This window comes from Apis cerana, linkage group LG1 (assembly GCF_029169275.1).
Source record: "Apis cerana isolate GH-2021 linkage group LG1, AcerK_1.0, whole genome shotgun sequence".
In the NCBI taxonomy this organism is placed as follows: domain Eukaryota; kingdom Metazoa; phylum Arthropoda; class Insecta; order Hymenoptera; family Apidae; genus Apis; species Apis cerana.
In genome coordinates, this window is record NC_083852.1 from 8,366,106 (window position 1) to 8,386,964 (window position 20,859).

The 20,859-nt window shown below is 39.1% G+C and overlaps 1 protein-coding gene across 2 annotated transcripts in view; it reads right to left on the minus strand.

The window, feature by feature from the left end:
• LOC107994871 (3-phosphoinositide-dependent protein kinase 1) overlaps positions 1–20,859 on the minus strand; it is a 491,030-nt gene that overhangs the window by 408,951 nt on the left and 61,220 nt on the right. Inside the window, exon 2 of one of the 2 annotated variants that reach the window (XM_062081837.1) lies at positions 7,598–7,624. The exons of the other annotated variant lie outside the window; for it this stretch is intronic. Within the exon in view, the coding sequence (XP_061937821.1) occupies positions 7,598–7,624 (27 nt within the window). The remainder of the gene's footprint in view (positions 1–7,597; positions 7,625–20,859) is intronic. 2 annotated transcript variants of the gene reach the window in all.

Here is a 20,859-nt window from a genome sequence, read left to right on the forward strand (position 1 = left end):
GAATAATGGAGTGCTGCCAATGGGCACAAAGGGCGATGGCTGGACGCGCAGTGCCTCGGTTGAAAAGGCCCGAGGGGTGGAGAGGGACGTGGTCAGGGCAAAGTTCCTTGCGATCCGAAGGGGGACAGAACGTTTTTATCCCGTTTCACCCCTCCCTCCCCTTTCTATCTGATCAGGAATGCCTCTCACGACTCGAGTGATTTATTCCCTCCATTTCTGGGGATTATTTTATATATAGATCCTGGGAGGGTGGAACACCCACTCCCTCTGGACGCCGCGCCACGCTGCGTCGCGTCTCGTCGCATCAGCATCACGTCTCTCTCGGCTCTCCCTCTTCCTTCCTCCCGCCAAACTCCGCCAAAGACTTGCAAGGATCATCCCCTCCCTCCTCCGTGGATGTCTCTGTTCCGCGTTTCCGGAGCCTTTTCGAAAACTACCAGATCCTTTCGAATTCCTGACTCGGCAGCTCCCTCTGCGCGGCCACAAAGGGAGTTATTTCTTGAATTCCTCCGCGACGCGAATTCCCAGCGGCGTGTGGGGTGTCATATACGGGGTATATATATATATCGTTTCATCCCTCCTGACCGGGGTCCAAACATTCAGGGGGGGAGAGACGAGATTCGATTCTCTCCGTTTCCGATCAATTTTTAACGCTATTGTCGATGGAAAGACGCGAATCGACGTTTTTTTTTTTCATTTATTAAGATATTGAGACATTGAGGAAGGAATAGGTGAATGGGGGTTTGTTTGTTTCTTGAAGGTATAAGATGAAAATCGATTGGTCGAGTAATTTGATCACAGAACATTTAATTGGTCATTATTGTGCTTATTTTGCTTTTATAAATGTCGTCAGCACCCGATTTCGAACTTTGCCCTTTTTTCTCTCGAATAATGGCTCAAGAGATTTTTAATTTTCCGCTCAATTTCTTCTTTCGATTCACCGAACGATTTTCGCTGCTGTTTCCATTGATCTATCATGCTTCTTATCTTTGCCACTATAATTTTTATTTTTACGCTATTAATTTTGAAACTTTCTCATTTATCTATCTTTTCTCTGTAATAGTAATGAAAATTGAAATCTTTTATTATCCTTTCTCGATTAAACCTTGTTTAAAATTTTTCGACGCTCAATTTCCTCTTGTATTCAATCACTTATAATAAATTACCTTTATCTATAATAATATTCCGGTCTTTCATTTATCTCTACGAACTAATTTTACTCGTATAAGCGCTCACCATTCTAATTTATTTTTTTTCTTTTCTTTTTTTCTTCATTGAACCAATATACAGCTTCCAAAAGAATCATTTCAACGTAACGGCCAAATGGGAGGGAAGGTTCGAGGAAGAAGAACGATCAGACAGTGTACAGCCAAACTTTTTTCCAACCGACGAATCTCTTGGATCACACACGGGTGGGCGAGAATCTGGGTGTCGACTTTTCGCGAAATGCTGCGAACGCCCACGGCAGCGCCATAACTTTCGAGATTTGAGAGATATCAGTAGGGCTCCAGTAAATCACCAGCAATCATTCACGAGATTCCACGGGATAAGAAGCGTGGAACGTATTCCCTTTGCCAACTTCTTTGTTTCTTCCCTTTCCTTTTTCCTTTTTCCACTCTCCTTTTTTTCTCCACGTGTCTACGGGAGATTCTTGACGCGAACAAGCGTACAGTCACATCCTCGAAAATTTCATTAACCTCTTGAGCATCACGATTCATGAAGGCTCATTTTTTTCATCATGATTACATTCATTTATTATTATACTCACCTTTCGTCTTCATTAATGCTATATTAATCTTCCAATCTTATATGATATTGTCGGAATTTATGTTAATTTACGTTTCATATTTATTCAGAACTGCAATTGTTCGTTTCAAAATAATTAAAACTTTCAACTTGCTATTACTTTCACCAATAGTGCGACGTGTTTCCAAGATTCGTGTTCGTCGTCCATCAATCTTGGAATCTTCGCTTCGTCTCTTCCCGATCCTTCAACTTTCCACGCGTGATCATAGTAGTATATCATAGAATATATCAAGGTGTGGTGTGGTACGCGGTTGACAAGAGCAGTTCTCGGAGGAGAGGAGAGAAAAAAGAAAGAAAGAAAGAAAGAAAGAATTGGGCAGCGAGGCGGAAAGAGGAAGGTACAAGCATTAAAGTTCCACGCGGGCGTTGCTCGGCCGATTCTCGCATCCGCCTCGACTCGCAGCGCTCTGTGCCCGAACTGATATCCATATGCAGTAGCCCGAGGAAATAAGCTCGCTCGTAAATAAGAAAAGTTCTTACGTCTCTCTGTGCCTGTTCTCCCTCTCCCTCGTTCCTGTCTCCTCGGGCTGCTCGCCGAGTTCCTCGGCGCGTGGCTTCCGAGATATCGAGTGATTTGTTGCGATTCGCTCTCTTTTTCGCCACCCCATGGCTCGCCACGCGATACACCGATAATTTCGGTGCTTTAGGCGCGGTAATGGCGCCGTCTAGGTACGTATACTTACGTATATACAAAGCGTTATTAGGAATAAATTTGGAGGATTCGATTCCAAAATAAATGTAAAAGTTGGTGTACAAAAATCGTTGATCGTGGCTTCTATTACAGTCTCGGTTTGTTTAATATGAACTTCATTTCAATATAATTTAATAAACTTTAACCGGCTTTTCCGTACATCGACTTTTCTTTATGTTATTTATGTTTGTCCTGAAGTTCTAATTTTAATTTTTTCAATTTTCTTCGTTTGACATCTTCAAATCCAACCTCTTCTCTGAAAACGCTTTCAATCTCTCGAAACATATTCCACCATTTTCCTTCAAACGCGCGTTCCATCAAGCAAAAGCTATAACTTCAAGCGCGAATGTAACGATCAATCGATCGATTTGACGTATTTGGACACCGTGTAACACGACAATCAACCACTTTGCGCATCTTCGTTACTCGTTTTTGCTCCAGAGAAATTTAAGCGTAGCGTTCTGCGATCGCTCAAGCCGATTGATTTACGCGCCATTTCATCGAAGCGCGGCAATTTTGAAAATGCTACGGGAGTTTTTTCGGTATCGTGGCAGCTTTCCTCGTCTCTTCCTCGGTATCCACCGTTCGTCGTTTCCGTTTTGGAAGATTTATGGCCGAGTGGAACTACGGAGGATTGAGAAACTGGGTGAACGATAATGAGATACGTAAATTGCTCGACGATGGCGGGAGTAATTGTTCCTTGAATGATGGGAAATTTGGTCGGTGAATGATCCCTTTGTGGCTTTATAGAGTCGTGCATTAAACGGAGTGAATCGAATTAGTCTCGGGATTTTTGCCTCTTTTCGAACTCGTCTAAAGAGTAGATTTGTTTGTTTTTGCATTTCTCAGCATTTCTTTCTTTCCTTCTTTTAAAAATAAAATCTTCTTTCGAGATCCATTCCCCTCTTGTTTTAAGATTTTCATAATTCTCTCTCGTTGTCATTTTTCTCGTATCTTCTTATAAATAAATTAGACTGTTTCCGAATTTTTATAAAATTTTCTATAAACTTTATTTAAAAGCATAAATGATTTAGAGATCCTCGATAATACGAAACAACAACAAAATAAGAAAATATAGGACAACTTTTTAGAAAAATAATATTATGCGTTATATCGTTTTTAAAAAATAACGAAACCTTGAAAAATAATTAAAGAACAATTCCTCGAACGTGAAATAAAATTAAACAAGATTCAATAGTATTTCGTTTCCACTTTAAATGTTCAAATATCCATTCTACAAAGTTCTCGATCCTATCTACAAGCAGATAAACTGTTTGTACCGAGCAGACGGCTTTTATCGCTATTAGTTGAAAATCAAAATTATACACCCCTTTTACCGCAAAACTTTTATTAAAATTAGCGTCCGGGATAATAGTTGCCGCACATTCGCCGCCGGTTATTTCCCTCCGGTTATTGAAGATACAAGAAAGTTACAAATTTCCCTCGGAGGAGGAGACACGGGGCGCAATACTATAAAAGCACATCGAATCCACCGTATCGCCTGTATAAATCATACGAAATGCGTCCATGAATTAAATATTTTCGCGTACATTCGCGACGAGTTTCTTCTTTTTTCTTTTTTTTTTTTTTTCTACCGGAATTCGTTCCTCATTTTATAGACATCGAGATAAACTTTTACGCGTCCCTTCGCCACGAAACGGCCATCCAGGAAACCTTGAAACGTTCCCCTTAACTAACACGGCGACCCATTTGAATAAAGCATTCGATGGCAATAAAAGATCAATGAAGCCGGAAAACTTGGTGGAATTTGATTTTCAAACTACTGCAAACACGTATGCCGGGGCATATAACGCGAAAAACACTACTATACTTAGTGATGAGAGTGAATAGATTCAAATATCGACAGATTCGAATTGAAAGAACGTTTTCGTTTATTCGAGTTCAAAATAATCTGAATGAGATTTTACGTTATATTAAATGTCATTGTTAAATGCAAATATTTCAATGTGAATGTTAGTATCGTAATCTTTGTGTTTGAGTAACAAGATGTGCGACAATTTTTATACGATCCAAGTGAAATGAAACCATTCTATTCACTTTGTCGTATCTCTATTTTCATCTCGTTTCATCGTCCAATATGAATTTAAAGTTACGCGTAGTTTAATAAATTGCTTGTGCTTGTTTCGACCTCTAGAATCGATCAAAAATATATTACGAGTATGTAACTTATGTTATATACGAACATGTATAAATTATATTTAATAAACGAGAAAGACATTGCAATTTTAATTCATTTAAGATTCCAATTCCCATTTGAATTAGAACTTGAATAATAAAACGCGTACATATGCGTTCTATTCGATATGCGAGATACATATCAATCAACGTGCTAAAATAATCCTCGTTATAATTTGTGGATATATGGAAAATTTTAGGAAACATTTATCAAAGAAATTTTAACAAGAATAGACATATCGATAAATTCTATCGAGCTCGATCGAATAACGTGTTATCCAGTAAATAACATTAATTGGATTAGTCGTGAAAATGAACTCATGATTAATATTTATTGACTCAACGTGGATATTTAGATGGAAGACAGTATATTGCACATTTTGCAAACGATTCTCGCGTGTCCAATTTATCTAGACTTATTTAATAGCCGAATTAAGTGATATTCCTAAAGTTTAAACGAATCGATTATTGTTCGATTAAATTGAAACTCGACTTCGCTTCCTATGTTACGTTTAATTGAAAAACAGAGAAATGATTGAAAGTTAAAAAGAGAAGCTTTTACAAAACGATGCTTGAAAACGATGACTTGAAAATTTACAAATAAAGATACGTGAAAGATAACACGAACGAATGAATATTGTTTTCAATACATTTAAGTATTACAAATTTCAAGTTAAAATCTTTTTTATAAATTAGTAATTTTTCAACATTTTAACAAATAGCTTTTGTTTATGAATTATTCCATTTACTTTATCAACTATTTCATTATTCTCAATTAAACGTAACATTCAATATACGTTATACCGTTTTACGATCGACCAGTTCACATATAATAAAAGAAGAGAAACGACAAAAATCACAGATTTTATATTCTCTCCATAGAACCTGTCGCGAACGATATAATATACGGAATTCAACAGAAATTTGTACGCGTTACTCGCTGTTTAAGACACCGTTAAACACAGTACACTTATTTTTACGACTAAAACACTTCCTCCAGCTATGAAAAGTTCGCGCTCTACCCGTCCAAAAGTCGTCCAATAAAGACCCAGGCTTCGTGTTTTAAGATTTGTTTCCACGTGCATGCCTCTGGCGCACGACGAAGAAAATTATCCAACCACGGGAAAAACGCGAGACAACAGGCATCTCCTCGAGGTTCCTCTCTCCCTTCCTTCGTTCAAATTTTCTATCTCGCGTTTCGTAACACGAGGTGAAAATTAAAATTTCTATCGTTTCTTTGCGCCGTTTTTTGTTGGAAAAAGAAATTGAAAAGGCGCATAATTTAATCATGAAATTCAGTTCGCAGTTTATGTTTCAAAACGTGTTTCTATCCATTGAAAATTCACTAATAAATAATATTGTGCGATCATTTTGAAAATATCAGAGAATTATATATTATGACCATTACATCTTATTCAGGATGATCCAGAATGTGAATATTTATCGATCCTATTTCTAAAGACTTTTCTTTTACTTATTCACATTTTAAATATCCATATTAAGCTTATCATGGCGCTTCTACGTTTATACAAAATGTATCACTTCTTCGTGTAACTTGAATAGCTCCTTCGTTTCTTTCTTCTCTTTCTTTTCTTTTTCTCGAAAAGCAAACGTCGGCCCGTGTTCCAACGCGGTGTTCAACTTACACAGAGGAGAGGAGTGTACCGACAAGTGTTCAGAGGTTGATCAAGATTCTTAAAAGTTTAAACGAGGCTGGTGTATACGTAATCTGACTTCCAGGATGTCGAATTGACCGCTACCTTTGCGTCCTTAATTACACTGGTTCGCCGTAAAAGGCTCACCCGGAAAAGAATTCACGAATACGAACGTTCGAGTCGCCGAATTATCGGAGCCACGTATCGATTCTTTTCTCTCGAGTTGTGCCGCTCGTTTCGCGCGAAATCTTCGAATAAAAGGACTTGTTGGAAGTACAGGGAGACGTCGGGAGATCGGGAGGAGAACATGTACTCGGGGAACGTCGACGAGATGAAACGTTTCGAGGGGCAACACATGCCGAAAAGTCGGGACATAATTAAAAGAGTTGCGTTTATCTTGGAATTGTTCGATCAACGGAGATTAAAAATTTCAAGGTAAATGATAAAATTAAATGTTAAGATGAAAATTTAAATTCTACTAAGAAAAGAATATTTCATTTTTTAATCGAAAAAAAAAGAATTAGATATCAAAATTTAAAGGAAAAACTTACTACACTGGTTCTATCATTATTCTTCCCACCATTGAAATAATTCTTTTTCTACGGTTCCTCGATAATTATATAATTATAGATCAAGAAAAATAACATACGAAGAAGAGAAAAATGGTACGAATATTACGAACGATTTTTCCAGAGAACCGTATAAAATCGAATCGATTTTTCGATTTCTTTGCCGTTATCATTCTTTCACGAGGAAGCATTAGAACTATCAGCAGATAAAAGGCAAGAAAGCGACTGGATTTCGCTCACGTCCCAAGAAAAAGTGAATCTGTCGTCCAAGAGGGAATCACGTCGTCGGAAACGTACTACCTACTCTGTCACGGTAGCACGTCACTGACTGTTTCTTGATTCGGGTGGAGAGGAGATCGACGACGAGGCCTTGATCTCCAGACAGGGTCCAGAAATTCGTTTCGTTCGGGTTAGTGATGGACAAGATTTGTTTGAATTCTGTCACGAACTCCCCGATCGTTCTTTCAAAGAGGAGAAGGGTTCGTCGTCCCTTCGCAGAAATTGCATGCAAGATTTATTCGAGACGTATCGTTTCGAAAGAAAGAATTGTTAATGATCGAAATATTTTTCTTTATACACGATATTTCATTTTGAACAAACGTACGTTTCAATAGTCGATGCGCTATTGATAAAATTCTACGAACATTCTACGAAGGAATAAAACTCTTTTTAAATTTTACCTTCTCCTTCTGCGGGTCACCTTCGATCTGAAACAAAACCAATATAATTAATCGATAATTTACCCATTCCGGTGTATTTCCAGAAAATTTAAAAATCATACATTTAACGGGAACAAAAGAAAAAAAAAATATCAAATGTACACACAAACGAGGAAAAACGAAACGAAGCGAAGCGAATACCGAAGCGGAAATTCGTTCCCCTATCAGCTCCCCAAATACTCGAATACATTATCGAAATCCAGCGGCGCTATTCCCTATACCTACGATTTATATTTAGCCATTATCTCGGCCGCGATCCGCGTTTGTAAACATTCCGTCGAAATGGTGCATCGAGCTCTGTTTTCGATAGATAAAAAGCGATCATCGGTCGGCCGATTAAGCGGTGTCAAGATAAGAGTTCATCGCAATCCAATTACCACCGTCACTCGGCCGCTAGGTAATTAATCGCACGGACGATGGCTCGCGAGTATCGACCTAGTAATTGTTATACCAAGACATGGATTATCTAACGAGGCCTGCTTCCGTCCTCGTGATGGTTTGCAGGGGAGGTTATAATCGAGCCGATTCCCGTTAAAGCGAAGAGAGTTGCAACAAATCAATTAGTCTTATTTAATGGTTGGAATTTAATTGTGAGAATGATTAAAAATTGTGGTAACAAGTGAGTGAATGTAAAATCAAAGTGTCGTTACTATCAATACGTGTAAATATCAAGATCAAGAGGGAAAATTAGGATTGTTTGAATATTAATCGCTGGCCTCGTTTCATTTGCCGAGCTTTAAATTGATACAGCTATTAATCTTTAATACTGAACGTTTCAAATTATTGGTTAGCTTATCGATAAAGTCTTCTAAGGGCAATTACAATACGTATTAACTTCACCTGCATAACGGTGATATCATCGTTATATGGGATTTTATAAATTTTCTATATTTTATTTCGCACACTCCATCATCCTATTAGTGTACGATCGTCTATTTTCTCGGCGTGTGAGTTATACATACGGGCAATATCGACGAGTGACCTATGAAAAACGCAAAGGGAAAATTTATAAAAAAGGAAGAGAAGGAAACCGATAATAAATAACTATGAAGACACGTGTGACTTCATGTTCGAGATATCGCAACAAATCATTGGACACTGAACGGAAATTAAACTCGTATTACGTTGAAGCAAAGATAAAACTTGTTATGCGAGGAATAAAAAAAATGAACATAACTTAAGCAAATAATTAGAAAGAAATCAAAATGGATAATTATAAATGCGATCAAATGAATTCTAAATAAATGAACAAAGTAAGAAAGTGTGAACGAACAAACTAAAAAACATGCATGAAACGGAAGCAAGCTCTTTGAATAAACAAAATCGAGATTATGAATAAAACGAATAAATCCTAACAAACAAACGTAAACGAACAGAATCAGAAGGTATAAATAAATAATCCAATTTTATTCCAATAAATTAAATACAAGCTCGAATTTACACACCGATATACAATTATTCCTTCACGTGAAACTGTTAAATATATCAATTGCATAAACCGTGAAAATTATGCCAAAATAACGTTCGATTAATGTAAAATCTGTCAATCGAATCTTTTCCACTCTCCTCTCCATCGTAACCATTTTCCATTTTTGGAATATACATGGAAAATAATGTCTCACAGGTTCAATATAAATAAATCATCGCGTGCTCGTTAAAAGAGACACGGGAAGAAAAATTCTTTATTATCTCGACTGTAGGGGATGTAGTTGGTTCGCGTGATCAGAGGGAAGGGAAGGGAAGGGAAGGGAAGGGAAGGAAATATAAATGCGCGGACCGGTGTTTATGGCAGCTCGTTACCAACGATGGTTTTTAATTTCAACTTTGCAGTTTTTTTCTCTCTCTCTTTCTCTCTCTCTCTCCAACCATTCAGACACCCTTAAGTATGTTTACATGCATTACTTAACCCATTGTCGCGTTCAAAGAGGTAGGAGAGGGAAAGAAAATGGCTGGTCATGTGGCACCATGATTCTTTACCATTCACGAGGGGTAATATGAATATTAATAATATTCTTCGAAAAGCAAATTTTAGAATGACAATGGCTTCCGCTCCTTTCCCGGTATCTTTGCATAAAGATATTGCGGTTGTGCCGTGTTGGTATATACAACCTGCCTTAATGGAATAGTATCGTGATATTAAAATTATTTCCTTAATAATCGTTCACCGTCATTTACAGATCCGACGGAAAAATAATATAACATCATCGAGATTTCACATCGATATGTATAATTTTCTGTCGTGCTTTCAATTATTAAATGCACCGTGTACCGTCAAAGAAGACCATTCTGCAAATTACTTCTTTCATTTTTAAATACATCAAAGATGAGAATGAGTAGAGAAAAGAATGTAATTCGTGTCACTTTCATATTGAATGAAAAATCCAACAACAAGTGAAACAAATAAGCATTAAGCAATAAGAATTTCTCATTCGCGAGCATTGCACGAGATATTAACAATTAATTTAAATTCTATTTTATATAATAATCTCGCATTTGATATTATTTATATCCAATATGACAAGTTGATAGAAGACTAATCACGTCTTTTAGGAAACGAGGAAAAATGAATATCGTAAAACTCGTGTCCAGTTTGAGCGGTTAATAAAGACGAAGTTCGTGTCGGCGGACTGTACTAATCGCGTAACCAATACGGAAACAAATGCTTTTTAATCCTGCGCACGCCACGCTCTATCTCTTCCAACGACACTTAAGTACGTTTACATGGCCTGGCTAACCCCATTATCATCCACCAACGTGTCCAGAGGGATGCAAAGGGAATAGAGCGAAGAGAGAGAAAGAGAGATGAGGTGGAAGAAGAGCGCAATCTTGAAGAGAATATCGGAGAAGGACAGAGATAGAGGGAGAGGCTGGCGCGGTGTAAAAGCGGCTTCCTCGACGTGTAAGGTACGAGTGTAAGGCTCTTAAATGGTTATTGGATTGAGACCCTGCTCGAACGAGCGGGAACTTACTTGGTGATATCCTGTCGTGGTAGCGGTGTTCATGGTCGTTGGGTAGAGGGAGGAGGAAGGGAGAAGGAGGAGAGAAGGATGGCGTGGAAAGCCGAGAGAAGAAGCTGGAACGTGAAAAAGAACGGGTTGCATCGTAGGCCACACACGTATCGTGTAAATAGAGATAGCGGAGAAAAGGATGATAGCAAGGCGAGAAAAGAGAGAGAGAGAGAGAGAGAAAGGACACAGAAGCAGACCGCGCTGATGTGGATATTCGTATGCTTAAGGTACCGCCGACCACCGCGGTAGTCTCGTTGCCGTGTCCCGTCAGGCGGCCAAGTTTTCCTAACACTTTATTGCGGCCCATTGTAGTCTCGCCTCGGCTCTCCACCGCTACAAGTGCCATATGAAACATTTAGTCGTAAGGGAAACACTTAATTTAACCGTGGCCACGAACCAAGCCTCCGTTCTTTCAATATTCTTTCGCCACCTCGCAGCAAACCCTCCCGCTAGATACGCGGCACACGTGACCGCCGTAACTATTCCTGCCTAGGACGCGCTTCGTTAATGGGGGAGGCGGCCCCAGTTGTTAATTATGCGCGATTACGTTGCACCGGCGAACGTCTTCGGGCGTAATGCTCCCTCTAACGAACTTAAGGTATATCGTTGGGGCATCCGCGTGCCTCGGTCACGTGCGACTCGTAATCGATTTCGACGAAACGATTTCTATGCAAATGAAAAATCTATGAATACGTCCCGAGTACGGGCCTTCCTTCTTTTTGACGGTATAAGACGAGTATATAAGACGATACGGTTCTTTCGATCCGAGCTGGGGCATTACTTCGTCGTTAACCCCGTTTAAAATGCACTAACTCGATTATTTCGCGACCGAGCTTTCGTTCGCTCGGGAAAAATAGAAGAAACACTTTGTGCATACAGATACAAGAGGAGGATCCAAGCAATTCAAAGGATTCGTGATAACGAAAACAAATTGCGATATATTAATAACGCGAAACATTTAAAATTCTAAGACAATTTCACGTATTCCTTGGTAAACTCGAAAGAATTTCCATCTACTTCCTGGCTGGGACCGAGTACGAACCACGGTATAAAGAAGAGTTTTATGTTGATCGTTAGCCTCTTCTCTCTCTCTCTACATCCTTTCCAAACAACTTCCGCCCGTGTATGCAATAGCAGCAGCGCAAACAGCAACAAGCTCCCGTAGCAAACTGTTACCGATATTACCCTACCACTTAGTTACCAATTTACTTGGCCGGTCGAGGGACGTGGGGCGGAACCACGAGGCGGCAGTTTCCGCGATTCACGCACGTTTACATGTAAATCTAGATGTAAACCGAGGTCATACCTAGTTATTGCTCCCGGGGCCGCGCGTTACAATGTCGCCATTAGAAGAACGTTTTTAAAGGGTGTATCGTTTTCACGGGTAGCGCGCGCCAGATAACGATGGAAATTAACCGGAATCGGCGAAACGGAGGGGAATACGAAAGGAAACTAGAATCTCATCGATTGAATTCGAATCGTGCGTGTTCTAAGCCGAGGTAAATGACACGTGCGATTTAATGAAAGTTCGAGTGAAATTTAAAAAGATTGGCTCGACGAATAACTCGAGGCATTCGTCGACGATTCTTCGGACGATTGATCGAGAGGAATTAAATTTGTGACTACGTAAAACAATTGGAAGATAAATAATTGTTCAAATATGAATCGGTTTGAATTATATCATGAGAGAACGTATATCTAGTAAGAAAAAATATAATCGTACGTCTTAGAATGTAAAAAAAAATTTTGTATATTTTTCATCGATTATCGAAAACTTATAGAGAAATAGTCGAACTTATTATTCAAAATTACAATAGACTGTGACGGAGCAGAGTTTTGTACACGAGTTCACACAACACTATTCCATTATAATTAAGATTCGCATCAAGATATCAAAGTTCAGAGTTCCTCGCAATATTAATTTCACAGGCAGTTTACGCCTTACAATCTCATTCACGCCGTACACATCTCAGTCACTTAATATCCTTGAGCACGATCTTTACATCGCATCTCAAATATCGCCATCAATCGATCAATTAATCGATCGTTCCTCCTGAATGTTGCTTCATCGAAAGGTTAACGAATAAATGTATTTAACTTTCTAGATTTTATATATATAAGTTTCCAACAATCGATCAATCGATAGAGGCAGAAACGTAAACACGGTTAACGAGGTTAAATGCTTTATAGATTCGTTAACGAGTCGAGGTTTCACACGAGCGGATAAAGTTCTCCTAGGAGGGAAGAAAACTGTGTTTATTAACTTTTCCAACTTCCTCCTTCGACTCCCATTCAACGATACCCGCCAATTCAATCTCTCTTGAAAGAATTTCCGCGGCGCTTTTGTAATTAACGAGCGTTCCCACGCGTGTCCCGCCAAATCAATGCAACGCGCCAATTAAAGCCACGCGTTCCTCCACATTGGACCTCGTCAAACGCGACTCGTTCACGCGACGACCATTCAAACGAGAGCGAGAGAGGCGAAAACTTGGAACAAAAATCTTCGAAACAGAGAACAAACCCATCGAAAAACCGTCTCGCCGAGTTTTTCAGTCCCCTTCTCGCGCGAGAATCGCGCTATTTAGATCTCGAACGAGCATACAAATCCATTCTAGCGGCTCGCGAGAAATGTAAATATGATGGCTCTATGCGTGGCAAAAGTCTCTCTATTGAAATTGGAAAAGACGAGCTCGTTTCATTGAATCATCGATATAAAGATATTCTTATGAATACAAGGAATGAAGAAGTTTAAGTATAAAAGAAAATAAAAAAAGAAGGCTAGTATATAATAACGAATCATTCGAAGAAATATCGAATTTCCTTTATAAAAATCACGCGAAAAAATTAAAAATTGTTGTCATCAAAATCCACTCGGGAAATAGAGAAAATCGTGCGATCTCAATTCGTTCCCGGGCTATACAGATTCGAAGTTTCTCTAGCTTTTAATATAACCTAAGATCACAACCTAGTGACCTACATTTTTTTCAAACGCGTACTACATTTTTCCAGGAATCACGTCTGGAGTTTGTGGTAGGTCAGCGAGACGAAGTGCGAGCGAAAAGTCCGAGTAAAAATTATCCTTTTCTTTACGCATCTTGGAAAAGTTTAATTAATTTATGTTCAAGTCTTAAAAAAAAGTATCGCTTATCATCTCGCAATTATACTATTTAAGTATCAAACATCGACACGCGAAGATTCTCTCTCCTCTTCCAAAAAAACGGAGCTCGCTTCGTCGGAACGAATCGTCATAGAGATATTCACCTTCTACGCGTACAAGAAACAGAACGAAAGAAGGATTGGTCTCGGTTAAAAATCGCGAACAGGTAGGCGTACGCGAAAAGTTTCGCCGCGAGGACTCGTTAATTAATTCGAGTGGCGTGGCGCAATTAATTTGTTTCGGGCTGCGGATGCCGCTCGTAAAACGTGCAGATAAAATTAATGAAACGGGGGATACGGAAGTAGATCCACGGAAGGGAAGCCAAAGCGCATAGGAAGCGACCGAAGAACTAGAAAGAGCCGGAGGAACAGAGACGGGGAGAATTGTAATGACGAGAAAAGGGTTTGGTTGGAGAAGAGCGAGGTGCAGCAGCCAAAGAAGAAACTCAACGACCGAGAATTATATCAGAAATAATATTTCGCGGGCTGCTTCGATGAGATAAACCGTTATGAAGGACGCGAGGAGTGAGAGAGAGAGAGAGAGAGGAAGAGAGAGAGAGGAAGGTTGAAGAACGGAATGTTTTTCAGAAACGACGATTTAAATGGGAACCTCGGTGGTTCCTGGCCTGCTTTGTACTCGTTTCGAGACACTTTGTCAACGATAACGTTTTCAAAGATGAAAATATGGGGACCGAGGTACACGAATATTTGTCACTTCAGTGGCGAACAATCTTGCGCATCATGGTTCCTCGAGTATTTTCGCGAGTTTTTAAGCGGCTCTTCATCTTTTGGAACGAAGAAAAAAGTAAATGAGGTTATTATTTGGCCGATTTTCGAGAGAATCTTTGAAAAAATTTTAAGACCAATTGAGGATGAATATATATTATAATGTAGATTAATGATATTATATAGTATTTAATTTGCTATATATATATTATTAATATTAAATATTATTACTGACATATGTAATCACCAATGAGAGTATAATTAAATTATACAAGAAACAGACAATTTGAAAATAATTATCTATTCTTTTATCATAAAGAAAATTTTTCAGACGCCAGACATAAAAAATATACGTCATTTCGAAAAGATTATGAAAAGAAATATTACGGACATAATTTTATCTTTGTGCCTCCTAAAAAGACAATTTCTTTCACCCTCCTAGCACGCGTTGTCTCTCGAAATTCTAATTTCGATCGATCGCGAAGATCGAAAATTCGTCGTCGTCAAAACGATCCAAAATCCCGCGTACGGAAAATGGGCGCAAGGGGAAACCGATTAATTGCGCGGCACACTCGAGGGGAGCAATTAATTCGTCTTACGCGGCACACCGTGAACCGGATAAAAGCGTGTCCCGGGCCGTCAAAGCTGGGCCGAGGGGACGAAAACGGAGGGAAAACCTCCCTCGAACGGGACGAGTGTACACTCGATTCCAATTGTTTTATTGCGAAATGATAAAATCGCTTGCGGATGCGTAGCAGCCAGCGGTGGGCCTCGGTGAAAAGTAAAGGGTGCACGAGTGCTCCTCTCCTGGGCTGGTCGCGAGTTTAAGAGGAGGAGGCGACCGCATGCTCGAGGAAAGTCGATGGAATTCTCTTTTGTTTTTCGATAACAACCGGCACAAGGGCGAACGAGGAAGGAAGGAAGGAAGGAAGGAAGGAGAGAAAGAAACGAAGGAGGAAGAGTGCAGGGTTAGGCCGAGGTGGTTTGGGGGACGTTTATTCCGATACCGTGCCGCGAGAGACCGCCGCCTGTAAACGATCCAATTAAATTTCGCGCTATTGTAATTCGAATGGGCCAAGTTGTATTGCATAAATAAATTTATAACGTTATATCTCTGCCTTTTCCGCGGATCTCATTTCCTTTGTCCCTTGCACAATTCTACCCTTCTTCCCTTTCTCTCTCTCTGTCATTTCACTTTCTCTTTATTGCGGTCGTTGGTGCAATTTATTTATCTCCAGGATGGAAAGGCCCTCTTCGAATTTCTTCGCTACTCGAAACCGAAGGGTTGTCCCCGCGAAGAAGGACCGTTTCACCGACCGAGATATGTTGCAAGAATGACAAATACGCAGAAAAATATCAAAAGCCAAGTGATTTGAATAAACGATTTATGCGTAACTGTTAAACCTTTCGCATATTCGAACGTGATATTCGATCGAGTATACGAATTTAATCGATGTGAAGAAATATGCATTCGATAAAAAAGAATTCCAATTAAGAGATATTAGACTTCTAGTCTTTGGAACAATTAAAACGAGAAAAATAACTGCATATCGGTAAACTGGAGAAGAACAAAATCTGTTTGGGATAATCGCATTAATTTTAACGGAAAAGGAAAACGAAATAACATCACGATACAATTACGATATATATTATTTCAAACGTGTACGTCCTTGGAGAGGAACGGAAACGGATATTGCCGATCGTTTCGCCATTCCAACTACGCAACCAATGAAAATTAAACAATAGATAACGTCCGTGAAAGGGAAAAGAATGGGATGCCTTATTAGAATTCATCGCGACTTTTTACGGTTCCCTCCGTGAACTGTATTTCATCGAGAAGGGGGACATACTATTATCCGAGGCTTCGAATATTTCCAACCCCCTCTTGTCGACGTATCCGCCGAATACGACTCTAACCCACGACCAGTTCTCAATAAAATGTTTTACAACTATGACGTGCCGCGCACCACCGTGGAGACGGAAAATTAAATTCGAGAAAACCGGTGAATAGACGTGTACCAATACTCCGTCGTTCGATCTTCCTTCGATCCAATTTGCCCCTCGCTACGAAATATTTAGCCGGGGCATATTTCGCGGTCGTAATCGCGTTAGGTCTGCTATTAATGAGATACACGATACCATTATTTCCGCTCGCACTTACACGTGTTACGAATTTACGACCGTTTACTAATGGCGCACACACTCGATCCATGAACGTATTAGCGTGGTCCTTCGTAAAATTCGCGCGTATATCACCAAAAGGCTTGGCCTATATCTCTAGGGACATGATGATATCGTACAATTTGATAGAGATTTAATAAACAACCGTATATATATATATATATATAATTGAGCACTTCGAGAATAATTTGTTTTATATTTGTTGCGTTTATCGATATACGAGCTATTTGGAATCAAAATTGACTATTTTCATAAGATTGTAAACTTCTATTTACGATCTTTTCTTTCCAGTAAAATGATATAGCAATGAAATACGTATAAAAAATCATTATTTTCATGATTGAAGAGAATCTTCATAAATCATGATTGCACTCGTGGAAATTCAATGTTTCGATCGTTGAATGATTTTTTATGATCTGAAGCATCGATGTTTCTACGTTATCGTTGATATCGAAATGAATATAATTGGGAAAGAAATGGAAATATGGAAAAAAAGGATACGTATGTAGCCACTCGTTGATAAAAATACAAACACTCGTCGTTTGCATTTTTTACTGGAAGTGGCGAATTTTCGGAGAAGGAAATCGACAAATCACGGACGAAATAATGCGCATCAATGTGCATTCTGTTGATCATTCGAACGATGAACGAACGAATCAGAATTGAAACCGCTGATGAATGTTAATGAAATCGATGGTATCACCATTCTTTTTTCAATTCGATCTGTTGATCGTATACCGCGAATAAATCTCGACCAACGCGTAAAACTTGGATGGAATTATATGTTGCGTGTTCAATTAAACATCGAAGGTGTGCAAGGATCGAGCATCAAGGATTCGAGATTAAAAATAATCACGTAAAGACATAATGTTTTTCTTGAATTTTTCGTTTACATAATCCATGTGCTTAAGAAATAATTGGAAAGTGAATAAGAGAAAAATATGAAGTAGCAAGAAGCGGTGGATCATTAAAACTTCACAGTGAAAAACCGGTCAAGCACGGTTCGCGAAAACTTACGCCCTATATTTTTTTAATATTTTCAAACAAACTTGAACGAATAATTTATATTATATCTTCAATTCCAAGAAAATTCATCTAACAAAAATTCTGATTTTCAACGAATTCATGTGTATGTGTTATACGGAATTATAATGTATTATACGGAACAATGTTGTTTTCAGTACTAAATCTCTTTGAGGATTCATTTCAGCCCCTCAAGCATGTTTTAAATACAATTACATCTGGGAATATTTTTTACAACAATAGTATGATGAAACTCTGAAGTTTTACATATCCAAAGCTTTGTTCAAGCTGTACAATTAGAAAGTTATATTTTAATAAAAAAAGATTGATCTTAAAATGATATTCTACTAACAAAAAAATTTATACGTAACTCAATATACACGTAAATTTTCATACAAGATAGAATTATTTTTGCCTTTGAATTTATTAATTGAATTCGCGTAAAGTACACACTCATTTCGATTTATATAAAGCCATTCCGCGTGCAATGATAATATGTATTTCTATATTTTGACCACATATTTTTTATAACTATATACGCAAAATTTTATTTATAAAATTATTCTCGTTAATTAATCAAATTCTCTCTATTTCTGTCATATAAAATGTATACTTAACATCCGCATTTCTTTGTTATATTTTAGAACCAATTAAAATATAAATACTAAATACGAGGATATATATATACAAATTTCTGTAACCACCTCTTTCTATTTTCTACATTTATCAATCATAAATTCGAGGAACAAAATAGAGAGGGGAAAAAGTAAAGATTGGTACAACAGAAACAGGTTGTCTCGAGACACTTTATCCGAGAAACTTTCCATGGGAACTAGATACACTTTAAGAACCACCTGATCCGTTAGAGAACGCCTAGAGAAAATTGAATCGGCTCCCCGGATAGTTATTTATGCAAAACACCCGCTCTTTAGGCTACGTACCGCGACCAACCAACGGATGTATCCCGCAGGATGCTTGTTACAGAGCTTTGGAACGGAGAAATATGTGTGTGCATTGCCATTGGTTATTATTATTATTATCATTTTTTTCCCGTCGAAATACCGAGTAAAACTCGATCCAGTGTTCGTCATGCAAATTTCACTTGAACATTTTAAGTGCCTTCATCCTGGCCCAAGGCTCAGAAACGATCCTGAGGACACGGTCGACTTCGAAAAGATTAAAAACGTGATACCAATTGCACGATAAATACGTAAATTTCATTTCATCCTTCCTTCGTTAATTAGTTCATGTTAATCATGCGTAAGATTATCCAATTATCTAATGCGAAAGATGTTTCGATGCCTGTAATTATCAATTCATCACGTTTCTCATATCTATTAATGTTTTTTATAAATTTTTCTTGCGCGCATTTCTTTTCTTCCTCTTTTCCTTAGTGTTTGTTATCCCGTACGAATATGAGTTTCTTATCTAATAACCAACGTTCTGCACGAGATCGATTAATATCCTATTATCTACGAACGACAATGTATATAGGAGCAAGTATATTAGCGGTTCTAAAATGATGTGGAACAATTTATGGAGATCTATTATAAGCGTAAAATATGTTAGGTTTTGAAATGAAAATTTAAAGAGGGAAAGCGCCTAATACGAAAATGATGAAATCCCTAATAACGCGCTTCATAACTCGCAGGTATATCGATGTAGAAATTTTCCACGGGTAATTTAATTACGTAGCTTTAGCGTGTGGAAATATCGTACCTCTTGACTCCTTTCCGCTTTGCAGATTTATTAAATTTTCCACTGTACACCGAACGCTTGTTAACTTCATCGGCAAAGAACTAGGAAATATTTCAACAACGATAACAATGTCTGTAACCGGTATCGTGTTACCCAGGATTAAATCACCCCTTCGTTATAAAACTTTCGTGGTAATTATTACATCACTAATTGCGGCCATTATAATAAGGGATCCGTTCGCACAACTGCCCTTGACCCTATTCCTCCAATCCAAAGGTTACATCATAGTCCAACACTTTTTCTTCGTTCGACGTAACATGCACGCGTACTAGCACAAGTCCGAAAATACAGATTCGCCTTGATACGGAAAAATAAATTTATTCCTGTCATAAAATCAGATTACATCTACACGTAGTCGAATGATCCACCAGGCCGGATAAAAAAGGGGTAGCGTGCTCAATTTGCATATCAGTTGTTTCTAAGCATATGGACACTATATCCGGCCGAGATTTCGCCGCGGGAAAATTACAAAAAGTGATGAAAATATTTTTTATACTCCCTCTTTCCCTCTTTCTCCTTTTCCATCTATCTCGAAACGTTTCTTTCTTTTTTTCACGCTCTACTCAAACGATATGTGTTTTTCTCAAACGATTCTCCCCTTCCCTAATTTTCTTCACGTCCTATCACATTTACAAAATTCCTCTAGGAAACGAAAAAGGGAGGGAGAAGGGGGAGAAAAAGAGATATAAACGATTTTTCTAATTGCAGACGCGAAGTTATACAAGCACGAATGTACGCAAGAATCATCGTAGAAAGGACACGTTTTGCGAAAGGGAGCTCTCTTCGAACCATTTTCTACGTAGTACGAGGCCGCTCGGCTCGCGCGCGCGCGCCCGTGTGTGGGTCGACGATTCAGACCGAGCCTATCCCACTAACGTGGGTTGGTAGGTGGATCCTGGTGGATCAATAGCCTCTGTCTGGCCTCACCCTCTGCCGCCAGCCTCAGTGCCCTCATTCGCCGACAACTCAACTCCAAACTCACCCCTCCTCTCTCTCTCTCTCTCTCTTTCCTCCCCTACGCTCTGTTTCTTTCTCGCTTTCTCCCTCCCTGCCTCTCCTCACCCCAGCTTTTCTCTCCTCCACTGACTGGCTGGTTGACGCATTCTTTCTCTTCCATAACCTCTCTCTCTCCCTCCCTCTCTCCCTCTCTCTTCCAAACTCTCCCTTCTTTCCTCTCTTTTTCTCTTTCCCCGTCTCTCCTGCCGCCCCAGCAATACTCCGATTCACCGTCTCTTTCACGCGAAAGGAACACTCGAAGCAACCACCCTCTCTTCCCCCTCCCACCGTCTCGTACGTAATTCCACCCCCTCTGTCAGGCGAGCGAGCGAGCGCGCATACACGCTCGGCGGGTCGCGCGTCAGCCACGAGCGA